General features: G+C 42.5%; 1 protein-coding gene across 2 annotated transcripts in view; it reads right to left on the reverse strand.

Moving 5' to 3' along the window:
- The window catches only part of ABHD2 (abhydrolase domain containing 2, acylglycerol lipase), a 48,585-nt gene that overhangs the window by 17,003 nt on the left and 11,812 nt on the right, over window positions 1–19,770 (reverse strand). For both annotated transcript variants that reach the window (XM_044438621.1, XM_044438624.1), the window contains 5 exons: window positions 13,827–14,002; window positions 7,933–8,100; window positions 5,805–5,988; window positions 3,079–3,171; window positions 559–669 (listed from right to left, as the gene is read on the reverse strand). In XM_044438621.1, coding sequence (XP_044294556.1) covers window positions 559–669; window positions 3,079–3,171; window positions 5,805–5,988; window positions 7,933–8,100; window positions 13,827–14,002 — 732 coding nt within the window. The remainder of the gene's footprint in view (window positions 1–558; window positions 670–3,078; window positions 3,172–5,804; window positions 5,989–7,932; window positions 8,101–13,826; window positions 14,003–19,770) is intronic.

Below are 19,770 nucleotides of genomic sequence, written 5' to 3' on the forward strand. Positions count from 1 at the left end.
GCATGCTAGACTGATATGGGGAAAGCAAAGTCTGTACACAGGTAATAAGAATAGCAGTAAAGGAGTTATATGTACAATGGTGAACAACTTGGGACCAGGATAAATGAAGGAGCGCTTCTTTCCTTCATGCCCTCACGCCCTGTAAGATCTGCGGGAGAGGCTCTGCTCCAGGAGCCCTCTTTAAAGGAGACAAAAAGAACAACTACCCGGAGCAGGGCCTTTTCTGCGATGGCACCCAGGTTATGGAATGCGCTCCCTGGAGGGTTGCGCCTGGCGCCAAGTCTATATTCTTTTCGGCACCAGATTAAAACCTTTTTATTCAATGGCTATTTTAAAAATCAATTTTATCATTAACAGTCGCTTTTTTGCTTTTATATAATTTTACTGTTACTGTTTTATTGTTTTAATTCTATGTTGTAAGCCGTCCCAATATCCTGAGGCATGAGGGGACAGCATATAAAAGTTTTAAACAAACAAACAGCAGCCTGCATTTCAGGAAGGAATAAATGACAAATCTTATGTACGTGAGAAAGATACCACAATTACATCCTGGCATACCTCATGATATTGTCATCAATCTGCATGAGGGATGTTGCCATGTGAAGTCTACCCAGGTCTGTTTCTGCTAAACTGTGGGGCCTTTTGGGGTTCTCAGAAAACAAAGCTTGTCTGAAATAAACAGGAACAACAGTCAATGCAAGAATTTTATGTAAATATCAAAAATACCTGCTGAATTTACTTTTGATCCAAAGTTTGCTTCAGAAATTGCTTTTAAAATCCATGCCAATATACCTCTGAAATGCGCATTTTGTATCAATTTCACAAACAGTTTTGAATCATCCCTATGTGAAATTAATACAAAGCTTGAGACTGCCAGAAGTATTAACATCTATACAGATAAAAACATAAGAGTATGACTGAGTCAAAGTCAGAAGTGCTGAAGAACCAGTGTGAAGCAGTGATCAGGATGCTGGCCTTGAAACAGGCACCCAAGTCCAAACTCCCACTCAATTCTAAACTCATTGGCTTGCCTTGAGCCACCTATTTCTTTGAATTTCTGTATCTGTATTATTTGTATCTGTATTTATATTAGTTTTTGTATTACTGTAAACTTTGTTTACAGGATTGTTGCGAGTATAAATTGGGTATGGGGAAAACGCATTTACATGGGCATTAAAAGGGCACACATTTTTGCTGCCTTGAGAACTTCATGAAAGCCTGTTAAGAACAAACATCTCACATCTTACACTGTCTGCAGACATTATGCAAAGCATTTTCTCCAGTTAGAAGCAACACTCTGCAGCAATCCAGCACAAATATGGTTAGCTTCAGCAATCACACCAAGAATATGAGTCTACCTACTTGTTTTCTTTGGTAAAGGCAGGTTGCTTTTCTGTAATTGCCGTTCTTCAAGCGTTCATCTGCTCATCCACACATGTGGGCATTGCTGCGCAGTGCAAGGCCCGGATCGGAGAGAAACTTCCAAAGCTAAATGTCATCGAGTGGATGGGACCACCCCTCACTTTCTGGGCTTCGGGTAAGAAGGGGGAGCTCCTGCCCACTTCCTCAGTTGTCTTGCAGTGAGGGAGCCAGCAGTGCTTCGATGTCCAGGGTGGGCGGCCGAACATGCAATGGTTCAGTCACAGGCAAAGGGGGAGTGGCCACATGGCGCTTCCTCCTCTTCTTGGAAACAGTGCTAGTGGCGGCGGTTCTGCTTCCCAGCTCGCATGGTCTTGACCACGTAGGAGCCCTCAGGCCTCTAGTTTTGCATCAGCTATATGGAGGGCCCACTGACATCTGTTTTTTGAACACCTGGCAGTGTGGGCAAGTCTCTACTACATGCCCCTTGCCAAGGCAGAGGAGGCATAGGCAGTGGCCGTTGGCGGCAGGAGACATGCAATGCACAAGGCACAGCTACGGAACACTGGGTCCCTGGCCATTTTTGGCTCGAGGAGAGGAAAGCAAGAAAGACAGAGAAGAATGGAGGACAGGTGTACCTCAGGCCACGGGGGCAGCTGCAAGGAGCAAGCAAGCGTGTAGCAGGAGAGGGAGGAAACAATATGGGAGTGTGGAGGGTTTTTTTTAATAGGAGAAAAGAAGGGAGGGACACAGAAGGAAACAAAGGATGAAAGGTGTGAACTTGGTCACTTACCTATCAGCAAGGTGTGTAGTTGGAAAGAAACTGAGGAAGTGGGTGGGAGCTCCCCTTCTTAGCCAAGGCCTGGAAGGGGTGGAGGGACTCCCACCCCACTTTATGACATTCAGCTCTGGAATTTTCTCTCCGATCGAGGCCTTGCACTGCGTGGCAATGCCCAGATGTGTGATGCACAGAGACCACAAAGAACGTTAGCTTACTCTAGTAAACCACCCAGAATGGTTATTTCAACGTATGCCATTTACTGGGAATATTTGCCATGATATACATTAGACCTTGGAGTGGCTTGCATGAGTAAACCATGAGTCTGACAGCAGAGGATATACGGAGCCCAAAACAAGAATTATAGAGCAAATGCATGGGGGAGAATTTGGTTTTGGGGACAGGGGGGAGAGAGCAGTCTTACAACTCAAAAGATCCCTTATTACAGAAAAAATCTTTCAGATTAATTAAGTTGTCCTTCAAATCTGATAAAGGCTGCTCATTCTTACAAGTGAGAACTCTTTTAACAGGGAGATTAAAATACTTTCAGCTTACATTTTCAGAATAATTAGTTATCTGGCATGAATTAAGAAGGCTTTATACCCCATGTATAATTGGAGCCTCTTAATTCCATAAAGATTTTTTTCCATTTTGGCTCTGACGAGTACCAATACAGCAGCTAGTTACAAGGTTTTGACCCCCAGCCAAAATACCACGGACCTTCTTTAAAAACATGCATGGTTACCATTAGATACAGTTTTTAGTAGCTACCCATTGAAAAGGAGCTCAGTAGATTTTGTTGGAAGCTTATTCAATCTATAGAAGCCAGACTGGGTCAATAAAGCTTGTAATCTGAACACTGTACTTAAAACAGTTGTTTTAAGTTGTATGACCAACTGATGTGGAACTTTATTTATAATGTAACAGGCATACTTCTGTACCTGTGAGACAAGATGATTTTTTTCATGTTGTCTGCCATGAGGAAGTTGTAAAATCTCCGACACTGATCCCACTGCATAAATGTTTCCTGTGCCCTAAAGATAAAGATAATGGGAGGGGAAAATAAATTAAAGCAGGCAAAGAAAGCCTCTGGATCATGGCAAAAAGAGGTAGTGTTATGTAGATGGCAGTGTCTCTACATAATTGGTTTAATTCCTTCAAAGGACCACCAGAAGCTATCACAACTTTCAGAAGAGTGAACTCAAGAGAATCTCTTTGAAATTCACTTTTTCAAATACACATCAGCAAATGCCTAATATGGACCTGCTATAAAAAGACTGAGCCAGCAGGGGGAACAAAAGCTTCCAGATTTGGAATACAAGACAACAAACAGCTTGCAAAACAATATTCTAGGAAGTATTCAAGCTCAACATTGCCTCAATAGGTAAATCCTAAATTCATTTGAGTTAGGAGACTTTATGAAAATGGGTGAAAACACACAGAGATGAACTGGAACCTGTATCTGAAAATTACTTGGAACAATTAACAGGCAAAGAAAACCACAGGTACAGTATGCAGATGCGAGGTTTAAGATTTTTCAGGAACTTTCCAACATCCACCTCTTTTTATGTCTTAACCTTCCCATCCTGACTGCACACAAATACCAAAGGTAGCACAGTCTTGAGAAGTAATTTGCAAAAAAAAGTACACGTTAGACCCATCTTCTAGTTAAGTATAACATTCTCTTTTTCTTAGCTTCCAACAGTATTTGACACAGAATTTTTAGGAAAGTGGTGGTTGGAGGGGAAAGACAACGTGGTATGTTAAGCTTGTGGTGTTCTAATTTCTAAGTCTCTTGCTTTTAAAGATTTAATCCTGCCAGAAGATTTCCACAGCTGCAAAACGTTAAGCATAAAGGGAGCCTTTGTTGTCTAGTCAGAAAGCAGAGCTAGATCAAGATGTGTTCCGATAATATGGAGGTCGCTATTTCCTTAGCTTAACAGTACTGCTCAACATTTTGCCAAACCAGAAATAATTATGGACTATTTATTTTCAGTTATAAACCCCCTCAATTCTGGCCAGCATTCAAATTGCTTTAGTTAAGATACAACTGCAGTCACAGCACTGTAGAGTTAACAGATTTCTATGACACTTATTTCCAAATAAGCATGTTAATAATTGCAGTCTTAATTTTATTATTTGATGTTAAGACTTTCCTTATATAGATCTTTACAAATTAGGTGAGCACACCTAGTACTTGGCTAATATTCATAACAGTAGTCTTCCCTTGGATTCTGGCTTTAAACCAAACTAGATAGCCTCTGAACTATAGTCCACTAGGACTGGATTACATTTGCCAACTACTTAATCAAATCCGCAAAAACAGCAAGAAATTCCCACTCCTCAACAGCTTTCCCTTGTTTGAAGACTGGTAAGAACAGTTTCACTTAAGGTCTCCTGAAATACCATTTAATATCCCAGTAAAATCTTGTCTTGTAAAATAATACTATGCCTCTAAATGCCATAGCATAAACAGGCAGCTTAAAGAGTTTTTTTTAAAATAGCTTTCTATTTCCCAGAATATAAGTATAAGAACCAAGAACACAAGAAGCCATGCTGGACCAGACCGATGCTCCATCTAGTCCAACACCCCATACACACAGTGGCAAACCAGCTGTCCAAAGGATCATTTCAGCAGAATGGGTGCAAGACCGCCACCTGTCCCAGCTACTCAACCACAGGTGTAAGCAGGCATGCCTCACTGCTAAAGGAAATAGTACATAGCTAGTAGCCAGTGATACCCTTCTCTTCCATGGATCTGTCCAATCACCTTTTAAATTGGTGGCCATCACTACTTCATATTGTATCATTTCATAGTTTAACTATATGCTGTGTGAAAAAATGTTCTTTTGTCTGTCCTAACCCTTCCACCAATCAGCTGCATGGGATAACCCTGGGTCTGAGTGTTATAAAAGAGGGGGGAAATACCTTCCCTCTCCATTTTCTCTGCACCACACCATACATTATTTAAAAAAAAAATCTATCATGTCTCTCCTAGCTCAATTTTTCCTAAGCTAAACAATCCTAGTTGTTGTATCTACTTTAAGAAGGGGAGGGGAGTTGCTCCCGTCTTCTGATCATTCTTGGTTGCCCTTCTCTGTACTTTTTTCAACTCACCAATGTCCTTTTTCAGAGAAGGTGATCAGAACTGAACACAATATTCCAAGTGCACTCGTACCAAGAATTTGTATAAAAGTAGTAAGATTTTGGCAGTTTTATTTTCTATTCTGTACCTTATTAAGCCTAACACAGCATTACAGCATCACCTCCTATTTCTCCAAAGTACAACTTCTATACACACACATAATCTACCTAACCAGGGATCTGTTATACTAGTTTGCATGTAACATCTAGTTCACGCCTAGCTTGCAACTGACATTACATAGCAATTTGGCTTCGTTAAAGACTTGGATGTGCATCCCAGCAAGGCCTGGGATGTATTTGCCATCTTCACTTGACCACTGCAATTACTACCAACATTTTCTCTCCCACCTTTCAGGAAAGGTTGTTCTCCCAAGAGAATAAATGAAGTGCTGTGGTCCTGCAAAAGTATCAACAGGCTGAGTACAAAGCTGGAGAAAGTGGCCTGTCCCCCATACCTAAGTAAAAGCCATCAGCAATAGCATTGACTTCCAGCTCTACAAACCCAAAGCACGATCAAACTTACCTCAGTGCACTGTACCCCTGACATACACTAACGCAGCACAACACACTGTCCTGGTTAGAATGGTTCTCCCCAAGGTATTTGCACACTATATTTCCACCTAGACTGAAGCCCACAACAACCAGCTTAGTCTGGGGATATGCCTTCTTGATGTAGTTCACCATGGCTCCAAACTCCCATGTGCACCCTGTGAAGCAATAAAGAAATGAAGCAAGCTTTACATGACAGATTCATCCAAAGCCCCACTCTTTCCCCAAGGTGTCTCACACATATTTTAAAAAGGCAGCATTTCTAACAACATAATTCCCAATTGGAGAAGGATGGGTATTTTAGCACAGTCACAATATACCACTAGATCACAAAACACATGTGCAGAAGCAAAGAGAATGGTGAAATATTCATACACTGTTCAGAAGAACTTTTTACTGCCTTATTAACAGAACCTCCAGCTGTTGGCAGCTTTTAAATACTAGATCAAAGAGAGTCTTTCAAAATGCCTCTCTCTGTTCACCAGCCATCTAGGACTTAGCCAACAGCAACAACTAAAAATAGTCTTCACAGTATCACTCCCATCTCAGTAACAGAAAAGAAGTTAATAAAGGGAACGCCACCACTGCTTGCCACACCACAATTTGTTATCCCAAGTGCATAGAAAAGGATCCAGTGGAGGACAATAAAAATGACCCATGATTTGGAAATACTGCTCTATGAGGAGAGACTATGAGAACTGGGCATGATCAGCCTTGAGAAGGCTAAGAGGGGACATGATGTCCCTTTATAAGTCCCTCAAAGGCAGTCACAAAGAGGACAGTCAAGATCTCTTCTTGCTGATACTAGGAATAATCAATTCAAGTTGTTACAAACCAGATTCAGGCTGGATGTTCCTCAGTGTCAGAGCAATAGGACAATGGAGCCAGCTGCCCAGGGAGGTGGTGGGCTATCTCACACTAGAGACATGCAAAAAGAAACTGGACAGCCATCTGAGTGGGATGGCATAACTTGGTGTCCTGCAATAGCAGGGGGTTGGACCAGATCGCCTTCATGGCCCCTTCCAACTCTGCTATTCTATGATTCTTATGAGGGAGTTTTTAATTTTTATTTTTTGGGGGAGGACTTGTTGAGGTAAGAAGAAAAAGGTAGGGTTAGAATAGGCAAATAGTGAAAGAGGAGACAAGAATGAAAAGACTATGTAAGGCTTTGAGGAAAGTACTGAAGCTAGGAAACCTGGAGTGCAGCAAAACAGCAGTCAAAAGTGAAGTGACAAATGGCAGGAGCCCTGCCTATTTATCCTAAGAGGGAAGGGTTTGAGGCCCCCGCCAAAAATTCTAGGTTTAGCTAGGAAAATCTTCTTGAATGAAGTGCGCAGGCACAGTGCCCAGATGTGTGATGCACAGAGACCACGAAGAACCATGAGTCTCATCACAAATAGCAAGGTAAAATTAGTGGCAGGAGTCAACTGGCCTACAGCAACAAAAGAGCTTGTATCCCACTTTGGTATGAGCGTTATGCTTACTTGCTCTCTTAAAAACTCTGTATCACTCATTTTAGGTAGCAGCTCAGGACAGAAATTCTATAGGATTACCAGTTTACAAACATCTGTATGTCCAGTGAAGATGCCATCTTAGGAAAAAAATAGCTCACTCAAACACTCTTTTCTTCTGTTGACCCCATTCTGCTCCATTATATATGGATGAACATTGATGAGATAAGAGCTGTCTAAACTCACCAGGTTACTCTTTTGCTATCACTTTTCTTTTCTAGGTGGGTTTGACAGCACATCATACTTCCCTATGTTTTTATACTGTAAATAGAGGGCTTTGAAAAATCATTACTTGGAGGCAATATATGAATGCCAGCTTAGTTCAAGTAATGACATATGCATCAGTTGTGAAGTGCCTTTCTGAAATACTGCTTGGTTTCAAAAAAGAAAACCAAACAAGTCATCTTGTTTAGAAAGTAGTGAGAAAGGCTAATGTGTAACCACAAAGGGTACTCACAAGGTCCTAGAGGGATAAACAAGCTTATGCTTAAGCCAAATCTAGCACATGCCTGACATTAGGATGCTTGGTCCAACTGCAAGTTAATGCTGAAATGCTGCAAATGCATTTTGGAAGAACTAACAAATATTTACCATAAGTGAACATGCGTGGCGAAGTCAGTTCGATGTTTGGCAGGGCTCCCAGGTGGTTTAACACAGCACATCGATAACCATTCTTCTGGGCATAGTCAACAAAAGTGCGAATATACTGCTTCTCACTGTGATTGGCTATACCAGGGCAAATTACCATTGTGACATCTTCTGTATGATAAAAATAGTTGGGAAAAGAGAGTTTAAGAAAGAATGGAAGCTCAGTTCAATACATCACAATTTTATTCCATCCTATTTTATTCACCAAAGAAAGTAAACACAATGTTTCAGAACAAAGCAATTTCTTTTAGTCACACACACACTTTGTTCAATGTGCGCTCATATATTACACTATACTTATATCATAAAGGAAAAGAAGAATATGCCCTATGCAACTTCAAAGTTAATTGACCCAAGTTTTTCAACCAACAGAAGACGATTGATTGATTTTATTTTATCAAGCTACCATAGGCACCATCCAAGCCATTCCCTCAGTTATCTGATCACTGACAAAGCTAGTTTCCCCATCCAACACCAGTTGCTATAATCCTAGAAGATTCTGACAACCCCACTTTCCCCCCTCACTTTATTATGCATAATTTAATATATGCAAAATTGTAGAGCTAATTTTAAAGTTCTTTCAGTTTGGTTTTTGTAAATTGTTATAAGTGACAAAATATATATTCCTACATTGCTTTTCTTGGAAAGATTTGAAACAACTGGCAATAAATTATATAAAATAAACTATTCCTGATGTAATTTACCTTTGAATCTCTTGATACAGTAATGTAACATATCTCATTAAAAAGACAGGTTACTTACATGTAACTGTCGTTCTTTGAGTGGTCATCTGTGCATTCACACATACAGTATATCACAGAAGTGAGTACACCCCTCACATTTTGTAAATATTTTATTGTATCTTTTATATAATAAAACTTTTGTTGCTAGCAGTTTAGACATTAATGGCTGTGTGTTGAGTTATTCTGAGGGGACAGCAAATTTACACTGTTATACAAGCTGTATACTCACTACTTTACATTGTAGCAAAGTGTCATTTCTTCAGGGTTGTCACATGAAAAAATAAAATATTTACAAAATTTGAGGAATGGACTCACTTCTGTGATATACTGTATATAGGTGCTGGGCCTGTGCAGTGCCTGTTGCTGGGAAGATTTAAGAGCTTTAATGGTTTTGGTGGGAACTCCATGCCCCCTCCCCACAGTATAAATGGGCAGAGTCCCTGCCCTCTCACCAGTCAGCTGAAGACCACCTGTTTGCCTCCTGCTGGAACTGGCAAGAGAAAGCCGAAGTACAAGATTTAAGGAGACACGTACAGTAAAAAACTTCTATGTACCCAGTCACCGACACCAAAGTGGGGCCAGTGGGCGGGTTGTGTGAATGCACAATTTGTACAGTGTGACCTTGTAGGATGGTTTGAAAAGAACGTAGTGCCTTGCATACAGTGAGCAACTCCAGGTAGTTGCTACGCCTGGTCGTTTTGTGGCCGTGCCAGGTGCCCTGGGTTCGGAGTGAAGAGCAGTGTGTACCCCACGCAGTCAGAGAAGCGTTGGTATACAGCATCACGGTTGGAGCCGGTGGTTGGAACGGTACCCTGCAAGACAAGTTGGTGTTGACTGTCCACCAGGAAAGAGTTTGAAAGACTGAAGGCGGAGGTAGTAGCGGCTGGTACAGTAGATCGCACTCTGGATGGAAGCTGCGGCTGAACCACAGTTGGACCGGTCTCATCCACAGCCTTGCATTTGGTACCACCAATACTGCAGATGCCATGTGACCAAGCACCTGTTGAATGGAATGAGCTGGGGCAGTGTGTCTTGTGGTGAGGCAGCTCACAGAACATATCAGTCTTTGGAGTCAATCTGGTGAGAGGAAAGCTTGTGTTCAAAGTGAGTCCAGGTGTGATCTGATGTAATTGATGACCTGGGAAGGAACAAGGCATGACTTCTCATTATTGATGCATAGTCCCAATTGATTAAGCAGGGAACAGGTAGTTTCGATAGAGGCTAAGAGGTCCACTTTAGAGGAGGAAACAAGGAGCCAATCGTCCAAGCAGGGGTAGACTTGTACTCCTTGAAGCCTGAGGTAGGAACAAACTGGAGCCATGCATTTTGTGAACACCCTCAGAGCGGTAGTGAGGTCAAAGGGAAGGATGTTGTATTCAAAGACCATGGTACCAACTGTGAACCGCAGGAGGCGCCTGTGAGCAGGGTGGATGCTTATATGAAAGTCCTTTCAAGTCCAAGGATGCGAACCAATCTTCTTTCCTGAGCAACTGAAGGATACTCTGGAGCGTGGTCATTCTGAATTTCTTGGTTTTGATAACTTATTACATTCACGTAAATCCAGAATGGGGCGAATGCCCCATCTCTCTTCGGTACCATGAAGTACCTGGAGTAGAAATTGTGCAATCCTTCTGAATGACCAACTTTTTGAAACGCTCCCTTACAAAGCAGCTCGGTGACATCTTCCAGGAGGGCTAGTGAGGCTGCTGTATAGCGGATCACACTGAGAGGAGGCACAGTTTCAAACTCAATTTTATATCTGTGCTCTACAATGGAGAGATCCCACTCATCAGATGTGATGGACTCCCAGATGGGGAGACAATGTTGGAGTCTATCCCCAAAAGGGAGAGGTGGGTTTAAGGAACAAGGAAAGGTTCGCACAGCCTGTCAACGTTGGCGCTTGTCATTGTCAATGTTGTGAGGCTGAGGTACTCCTTCCTAACAAAGTCAACAAATCAGACAGTTGGAGCTGAAATCCTTTTTTCTATGAAATGTTGCAAATACATTAACAAGGAACGACGAAGATGATAATAATGATGATGTTAATGGCGAAGTTGTCCTCTCTTAAGGAGAGGGATCAGATTATGAAATGCTTTTGACTCACCTGGGCTGCCCCTTGATGGTCGGGTTTGAGAAACTTCTCTCCCTCCATCTTTCTAACTAGTCTCCAATTGCTCTAGTCTGTGCGTGTGTCTGTGAGAGCACATCTTCCATCCAGCGTTCTCATGGCCGTTATCTTCAGGCTCCCCAACTGTTTCCTCGGCAACCGCCCGACGGCCTTCCGACTGCAGTTCACTATCACCTCCTCCCTGAATCCTACTCCCAGCTGCACCTTCTCTTTGAACCGCTTCGTCAGGGAGTGGGGGGGGGGGGCATTTGTACAACGGGCACCAGAAACACATCTTCTTGCACTGAAACCTGGTTCCCACGGGAAGTCTCCTTCTCCCCTACGTGCACCAAAGACTCCTCTGAGTCAGCGCACACGACAGTCAGTGTGTCTATGGGGCTGCTGGCAGCGGGGTGCTTTGCTGTGTTGGGGATGAGGCTGCTGTTGGTTGAAAGGCTGGCGTCCTGAGGGGTAGCCCTGCTGATAGAGTTGGAAGGGCTGGAACTGAGTCTGTTCCAGGGCCACTTATGTTTTGTCTGTGTAGAAGCCCATCCCATTCTTCGAGCAGTGAGGCAAGCTTTGTGTATGGAATCCAGCTTGTCATCAGTCTTTGAGTGAAAAAGACCTGTGCCATCAAAAGGCATATTCTCCACATGCTGCTTCATTTCCTGTGGAAGGTTGCCAGCTCTCACCCAGGTGTACTGCCTGAGAGCCACCGCACCGACAAGCGCCCTTGAATCATAATCAACATGGTGCCTTGCTGTCGCCAGTTGTTGCTTAGAAAGCTGCATTGCCTCGCTGATGAAGATTTGGGCCAGTTCTCTCTGCAGGTCTGGGAGGAATGCAGCGAGGGACCCAATCTTGGGATTCCTTTGAGCCTGAATCGGAATGGTAGGGAGGGCTTGAGGAGGAAGAGCCGGCAGGAGACCGATCAGCGTGAGTCATGGCTGCGGCTGATGTGGATGGCACGTTCCTTGATGCTGAAGGAGATGAAGATTGTCGGTGACGCGTTGGTAATAATTGTATGCCGGGTAGTACTCCCATGGGTAGGTTGGGTCCAGCTGGTCAGGATCAAAATCCCTGTATGGTAATGGCACCCAGTATCTAGATGGCTGTCAATCAGGTGCTTGTGGTGGAAGAAACACCGGTGGGTGCTGGATGGCGGTCTCATGGTCCTGACCCGATGGTGCAGGTGATTTTCCAATCTCCCCATCAGAAATCGAAGCCGAAGCCATTGGTTCTGGGTGTTCTGGACTGGAATGAGGGGAAAGTACTATGCAGGCAGGTGATGACAGTGGTGTCACCTGCATAGCAGACTGGCTACCTGATGGCTCCAACAGTACCGATGTCATAGGCAGAGTAGATGGTTCCTGCTGAGGCACCCAAGGGTGCTTCTTATGACAGCACTCAGATTTGTCCTTTTTGGGACGCTTAACTTTAGCAGTCCCCTCAGTTTCAGTGTGCTTTCCTCCTCTTCTTTCATTTCCTAGGATAGGGAGACCAAGTGGAGCGCTTGCTGTCAGTACCAACAGTATCCCCCCAGGATGGACGAGAGGGAGTGCTCTTTCCAGAAGCAGGAGTGGCAGAGGAGGGAGCTGCTGTGACCTCCTTCATTGCCAGAAGAGCCTGATCCCAAAGCATCTTCTTTAATCTGTTCTCTCAGTTCTTTTTAGCCTGCCAGATGAAGGACTGGCAATGGCCACATTTATCCATTCAATGGCCCTCTCTGAGGCAGAGAAGGCAGGGAGAGTGCAGATCAGTTGGAGACATTTTTGCTCCGCACTGGGTGCATTTACAAAAAGCCACCCGCTGCACCATTGAGAAGAATAGAAGAAGATAGTCAACAAGGTAGGAAGACAATAGAAGGTTTTTTTTTTTGTATTTTCTAAAAATAGAAGTTGTGAGGGGAAGGGAGGATTGTAGGAAGAAGCGAGTAAGAGGGATGAGTAAGAAGCAAAGTGAGGCAAACAGAGAAAGACAATTAGAATAGAGGTGCTACCCAGACAAGAAGCAACAAGTTAAGCAAAAAAGTCCAAGGCACAGAGAGTGACAGTCCAAGCAGATTGGCGAGAGGGTGGGGACTCCGCCCATTTATACCGGAATGAGGGGGCAAGGAGTTCCCATCAAAAACTGTTAAAGCTGTAAAATCTTCCCGACAACAGGCCCTGCGCAGGTGCAGCAGCCATATTTGTGTGATGTACAGAGACTATGACAAAGAACAGACAATATTAAGTAGTCTTTCAGGAAAACTAGGAAAAGCAAGTAGGTAGGAGGAGGAATCGTTTGGTTTTGGCAGGTAAAGAGTCTAAATTGACCCACTTATCGGGAAAGTGGTATGTTCTTTTGTGGTGCTTTTTTCAAAATAAACTTAAGAGACAACTTAAAACAGTTCAGCTCTTTACACTGTTAGCTGCAACAGAAGAGTTGTCAGTAGCTAAAGTCAACTCTGTTATTTATCAAAAGGTCAATGCTTCAGAGTAGAATATGTAAAGTGACACCTTTCAGTGACACCTTTCTAAACTCCTGGGCAACATTTCAGATCTAGCTGAATCAACATCTCCACATGCTCTGCCTTCAGGAGGACACCACCAAATACAGTATTAGAATGCCTCCCTAAATTCTGATGTAATATTTACTGTCTTGGCACATACCGTCATCAGCATCCAGATTTAATTAACCACTTACACTCATAAACCTCAGCATTATGTCCTTCATGGGTCACAGGAATAGCACTTCTATGTCCATTACTTAAACTGGAAATCTAGACCAGCACTGCATGTAATCTGTTGGCTGTCAAAATGCTGTACATGATTCATAGCAACACTAACTCACTCCAAGCTTTGATAGACCAGGCACAAAAAAGGATACTTAAATTTATTCCAGATTTATAAGTGACACCTCAGCCTATCTTATGGTAATCAAAAGTAGCAATATATAGCAAGGCTATAGATCGACAAAGAATGGATGAGCATAGCTGGTCATCTAACCTCTAATGCAGTTTTCAGCCAGTGGTTCAAAGAGGTCAAAAGTTGCTGTTGCGCCATCTGACATTGTGAGGTACTTGCGGAGTCCATAAGGATGTGGTGATCTTACTCGACCCATCTTCCCATAAAGGGCAGTCTGGATATGCCCACTCTTTCCCCAGATCAGAGGTGGAATGTACCTAAATGTGAAATGCAGAACACAGTAATATAGTTACTTTTTTAAAGGCAGATTTCATATCTGAAACAAGGACACTTTGCTCTTTGGGTAGGATTTTGCAATGTTCCAAGCTGTTTGCCAATTCATCTGGTCTACTTAGTTTAAAGAAAAGGAGCAACTGCTCAATGCATGCCAAAGGAAGTAGATGATAAATCCAGACCACCACCCTGCTGATCAGATGTAATTTAGTAACCTCTGAGAAGTACCACACTGGAGTTTATAATGCTTTTTTTTCCTTTAAGGAAGGAAACAGCATATGTACTATGCTTATTAGGAAAGAAGTACAGCTTGGTGCCAGACCAGATGGCCTTTATTTCCAATATATGGTTCCTAGTGAATTGGAGTGGATTTTGGGGGGGGGGGGGGCGGTGATAGAGACAGAAAGACAAGAGAAGGGTATGGTGGATGGCTTTGTCTGTTAGCAACACTAATACAGCAGCTGGGAATCAGCTGGTGAGTAATCCCAAGCTGCCTGATAAGAGGAGCCTTTTCTGAAGACATATCAAGAAGTCTAGCACATAACTTTAAGAAATGGTCATCCTTAGTAACAATACAAAAAGTCATGAAAATTTTCAGAGTGGAAAGAAAGAAGCCATGGAGACATATGCTTACATATACCAGTACTAGGGCTGCCATTTGATCAGTAAAGCAAGTGTTCACTTGGTCAATTGCAGTCAGATGATAGTCAAACACGTTAAAACACTGATTTATTAGAACAGAAAGTAGTAAGAATTATTTTAAACAACAAGAACTATAGTGGCTCATGAATACTCCAAACCAGTCACAACCTCTCTTCTTCTGAGGTAAAGCAGTGGTAGTTCTGATTCCTGGGCAGTTTTAACTTATATATGATCAATTCATGCTTCCTTCTGAATTTTATTCCTGTTTATTTATGGGTGCTGTTAGCAGAAGACACAGCGATACAATAAAAAAGGCTTCCACTTAACACAGAGAATTTGTAATTTCATGGAAACTTAACTGTAATCAATTAACAGGTAATCAATTAATTAGCATTGTGACCCTTTCCAATTAGTTCTCAGACACATTCATACATCTTTCATATCCTGTTTGGTGTTCCCAAGAGAATTATTTATAAAGGTTCATCAGCATGATTTAATTAGGCATTTAATACCAACACTGGAAATACATTTTTGATCAGCTTAGCTGTGCTTTCATTCTCATAATGTGTTTTCAGCCAATAGCCACAATACACTAGAATTCTGAATATACTTTGGAGCCTTATGGTTAATAAATCCAAAACATGAAACTATTATGAAAATAACGGAGAAATCATGATAACAGGCAACTGAAACATGATATAGACATTATTTTCTAGTTTCCATTTCAACATAATCTGAGTCTTTTTCCATAGCCTCATCCACACCCAAGGCATTGTAGATATAGAAACATAGAAACAGAGTGAGTCAGAAGGGTTCCCTGGGCCATCTAGTCTGACCTCCGGCACCAGCTGGCTCCACTCACGACATGCCCACCATGCGCATGTCCAGCCTATCCTTGAACACCCACACCGATGGGGCCTCAACCACCTCCCGGGGAAGCCCATTCCACACCCTCGGGGTCCTGACTGTCAGGAAGTGCTTCCTGGCATCCAAATGGAACCTTGGCTCCCTGAGCTTTGCTCCATTGGAGAATGTCCTGCCTTCCTCTGCAGGGGAGAACAGGTCTTTACCCATCTCCATGTGACATCCCCTCACATACCTGTATGTCGCCAACATATCCCCTCTGAGTCTCCTCTTCTCCAGGCTGAAGAGACCCAGTTCCCTCAGTCTCGCCTCATACGGCATCCCCTGCAAACCGGCCACCAACCTTGTGACCCTATGCTGCACTGACTGTAACCTGACTATATCCTTTCTGTGATGAGGGGCCCAAAACTGAGCACAATACTCCAGTTGCGGGCGCACCAGAGTCATATAGAGTGGTAGTAATACCTCTCTTGATCTAGAAGCCACACTTCTGGCTATGCAACCAAGGGTGGCGTTCGCCCTCTTGACCATCGCATCACACTGCTGACTCATATTTAGCCTGCAGTCAACTAGTACTCCGAGGTCCCTTTCACAAGTGCTGCTCTCCAGCCACTTGTCACCTAACCTGTACTTATGACAGCTATTCCTATGCCCCAAGTGCAAGACCTTGCACTTATCCACATTGAACGCCATCCTGTTGTCTCCCACCCATTTCCATAGTCTGTCCAGATCCTTTTGGATCTGGAGTACCTGCTCCTCAGTTGTGGCCACTGCTCCAGTATTAGTGTCGTCTGTGAATTTGATCAGCAGACTATTCACCCCTTCTTCCATGTCGTTAATGAAAAGATTAAACAGGATCAGCCCCAGGACAGAGCCCTGGGGGACCCCACTTGTCACTGGCCGCCATCCCAATGATTCCCCGCTAATGGTTACCTTCTGCTTTCGGTCAGTCAACCATGCCCTAATCCACCGGACAGTGCTTTGGTGTATCCCAAAACTCCTCAGTTTCTCCACCAGGATATCATGGGGCACTTTGTCAAAGGCCTTGCTGAAATCCAGGCATACCACATCCACAGCATCCCCTCCATCTAGCCATCTCGAAACCTTGTCATAGAATTCCACAAGGTTTGTCTGGCAGGACCTGTTTTTGCAGAAGCCGTGTTGTGTGGCTGTCACCCTCCCTTCCCTATCTAGCATCACTAGATCTCTCTCTATTATGAGCGTTTCCATTGTTTTTCCTACAATGGACGTAAAGCTAACAGGTCTATAATTCCCCATGTCCCTTCTACTACGCTTTTTGAAAATAGGGACCACTGATGCCACCCTCCAGTCCTCTGAAACTTCACCCGTTCTCCACGAGGCCTCAAAAATGGAGGTCGGCGGGCATGATGTACATCTGCAGTAAATTGTTACTTTAGAGTTATAGTTTCCAAAGTACGTTTATTTGGCAGTTAACTATGGGAGAACGCTCAAGATCATGTACATGGAAACATGACAAGTTTTATTCCAGTATCACACTGTCAAGGTCCACAATTATGTAACAATTATCTAATGTGTAATATGTACTCTCTTCCAGATCACCCTGAGAGCAAGCAATAATAATATTGGGAGTATTTGTGTCTCCCCTTTTGGCCACATAGTGCAATTTGCAGTTATACAAAAACAAAAAGTTCAACTGAATTATTTTATTTGAGACAAGCAAAGTAGCATTGTGTTGTTTTACCTATAGCAAAAACATTTAAGTGTTGATCATGCACCGCATGCACACAGTTTCATTGCAAAAACAAACAAACTTACATATCACAGCAACATAGCAAGTGTTCACTACTGCTGCTGATTTTGAACAAGTGCAACACAAAGTGATATTAATGCAAATATCGGTCATGTGGAAGGTGAAATACAATCTCATCAACTGTGCTATCATTATATTCCAGGAAGATTTTTTTTAGACGCTTGACCGCTGTATATGCTGACTTTGAGAAGAGAAAGTATAGTTTGACCAATTCTTTCCCTATCTGTCCTGGCAGTCCTTTAAAAGCTAGAAGAGGCATGCAAAGTCCCTTAAGCTCCAATAAGAACCTTGGAATCCCACAAGGAACATAGCAATTAAAATTCCATACATTTTGAACCAACTTTAAAAAGCAGTCATTTTTTTCTGTTTGTGGCACAGCTCAAGCTTGGGCATGTTTTCTCAGCAAGTCCCTCTGTGTTCCAAGTTTGCTCCTAATTTTTAACAAAAAAAATCATGCATTTGATTTTAAGGAGCCCTCAGATACAGAATATCAAAGATCACCACACAACATACAAAAACAATCTGAAAAAATAAATACATTTAACCACTAGTTTTAGGCTTTATGATCCACTTAGGCCTACTAAAGTGATCATTCAGTTGTTGATGGATTCTGGTCAGCAATGCAAACTGTGGAAAAAATGAGTATAAGCTACAAAACTTCAGATTTGTAAGAGAAAAAGCAGTATAAAATCCTTGTATAACTGTAGTATATACTGTATACGCTGTAGTAAAACTTGTATAATCTTGTATAAGTGTGCAAAATCCTTGTATAACTATGCTCTCAGACACCTATTCTCAGATAGTCCACTTTTTACTAGTATAGATAACAGCTGAAGACTTGCACATTCTTCCAAGCCAGTGGTCCCCAAACGTTTTTGGCCTGTCCTCCCCTTTCCTCTTGGCCAACAACCCTATATTAGGTCTATTGCTCTACTGCAAATCTAAACCAACCAGCCTGGCACTATAAAGTTAAACACATGTTATTTCACAAAAAACCCTTTGTAAACAATTTAGTATTTTTTCAGTTAAAATGTATATCTTATCTGTAAATAAACTGTTTTCATAGTATTAATGTGCTTGCTGCAGAGATATTTTTTCAGTATCAGGCTGGAAGACACTAGGAAGAAGTCTTAGATCCCTGCATTCAGTAATTTTGTTCAGTCTGTTTCTTCATTTGAAAAGAAGCTAGGCAGCTGCACTGAAGCCTTGCTCTACTAAATACGATAAAGTACATCTTGACTTTGTTCCACAGTTCAGAGAAGTAGGCAGAATGTTTTTCTTGTAACCAAAAATCTTGATATGATTTTTTAAAATTTGGCTTCAACTCAATGTCATTTTAGAGTGAAATCAGTACTTCTTCCACCATTCCTGTTTCCTCATTGCTGATATCAAGGAATGGATCGATCATCCAGTATAGTTTTTTAAGCAAAAAAGATCCTGAAATCTATCAGACATGTCCCTATGCAGCTCATCCAGATGTTTATAATAAACTAAAAGGTCATCATCTGATATGCACTTCTCATCCTCCAATTCAGAGAGGCTTGGAAACTAGAAGAATTCACAATGGGCTACATTAAGTTTGAGTAACTATAAGTTGGACAGAATGTGGAGAGAGCTGATTTAACTTGGATAAGGTTAACTGTTTTAATTAGAATTCCCCAGAAGAGGGTGAATTCTCTTCAGAAACCACATGGAAGCCAATTTCATTTTTAAATTTCCAAACTCTAGAAGCAGGAATCAATTCAAGCAGACAGGTTATCTTCAGCTGTCCCCTGGAGAAAATGCTGCCTGGGGGGATACTTGGAGTTGTAGGAGTCTAACCATGTGTAGGATTGTTCCCTCAGTGCCCCTGACTGAAGCAATAAAGTGGAACATAATCTGGAAATCTCAGCATCTCAGACCCAATCACTGCCTATGTGCAATCCATAATAGTGCTTTTTTGTTGCTGTTGTTTTTGGTTTGGCTCCAATTTGGACATTTAAACATTATTTTCCTATATCATTGTAATATGGGCCACCTTACCAGGCCAGCACAGGTAAGATGTGGGCCACTCCTCAGGTGCAGCACAGAGACTGAAGGAGGTGCGACATCGGGCAGGAAAACCCTCCCTGCAAGCATATCTATACTGCCCCATTAGCAGAAAACTCTGACGCAGTTTATGGAGCTCTCTCCGCACCAAAAAGGGGAGAGAACAAAGCATGGGTTAAAATACCGAGTTTGTGCTCATGCTCTCTCTCAAAAACCAAAAGTTCATGCTAATCAAATCAAGGACAAGACATGAGTTGTTTATCTCTGCCCAGCTACTGCAGGAGCAATTAGGCAGCAAGAACCAGCACCCTACTTCACCCCTGCTTCTCGCACAATAACCCAGGGTTTAAAAAGTCCTGGGTTGTTGTGACATCTGAACAATATCTTCATGTTATTAGATTCTAACATAAAAAGGTTGCCCTCCAT

Source organism: Varanus komodoensis, unplaced genomic scaffold, assembly GCF_004798865.1.
Source record: "Varanus komodoensis strain SLA01 unplaced genomic scaffold, ASM479886v1 scaffold33, whole genome shotgun sequence".
In the NCBI taxonomy this organism is placed as follows: domain Eukaryota; kingdom Metazoa; phylum Chordata; class Lepidosauria; order Squamata; family Varanidae; genus Varanus; species Varanus komodoensis.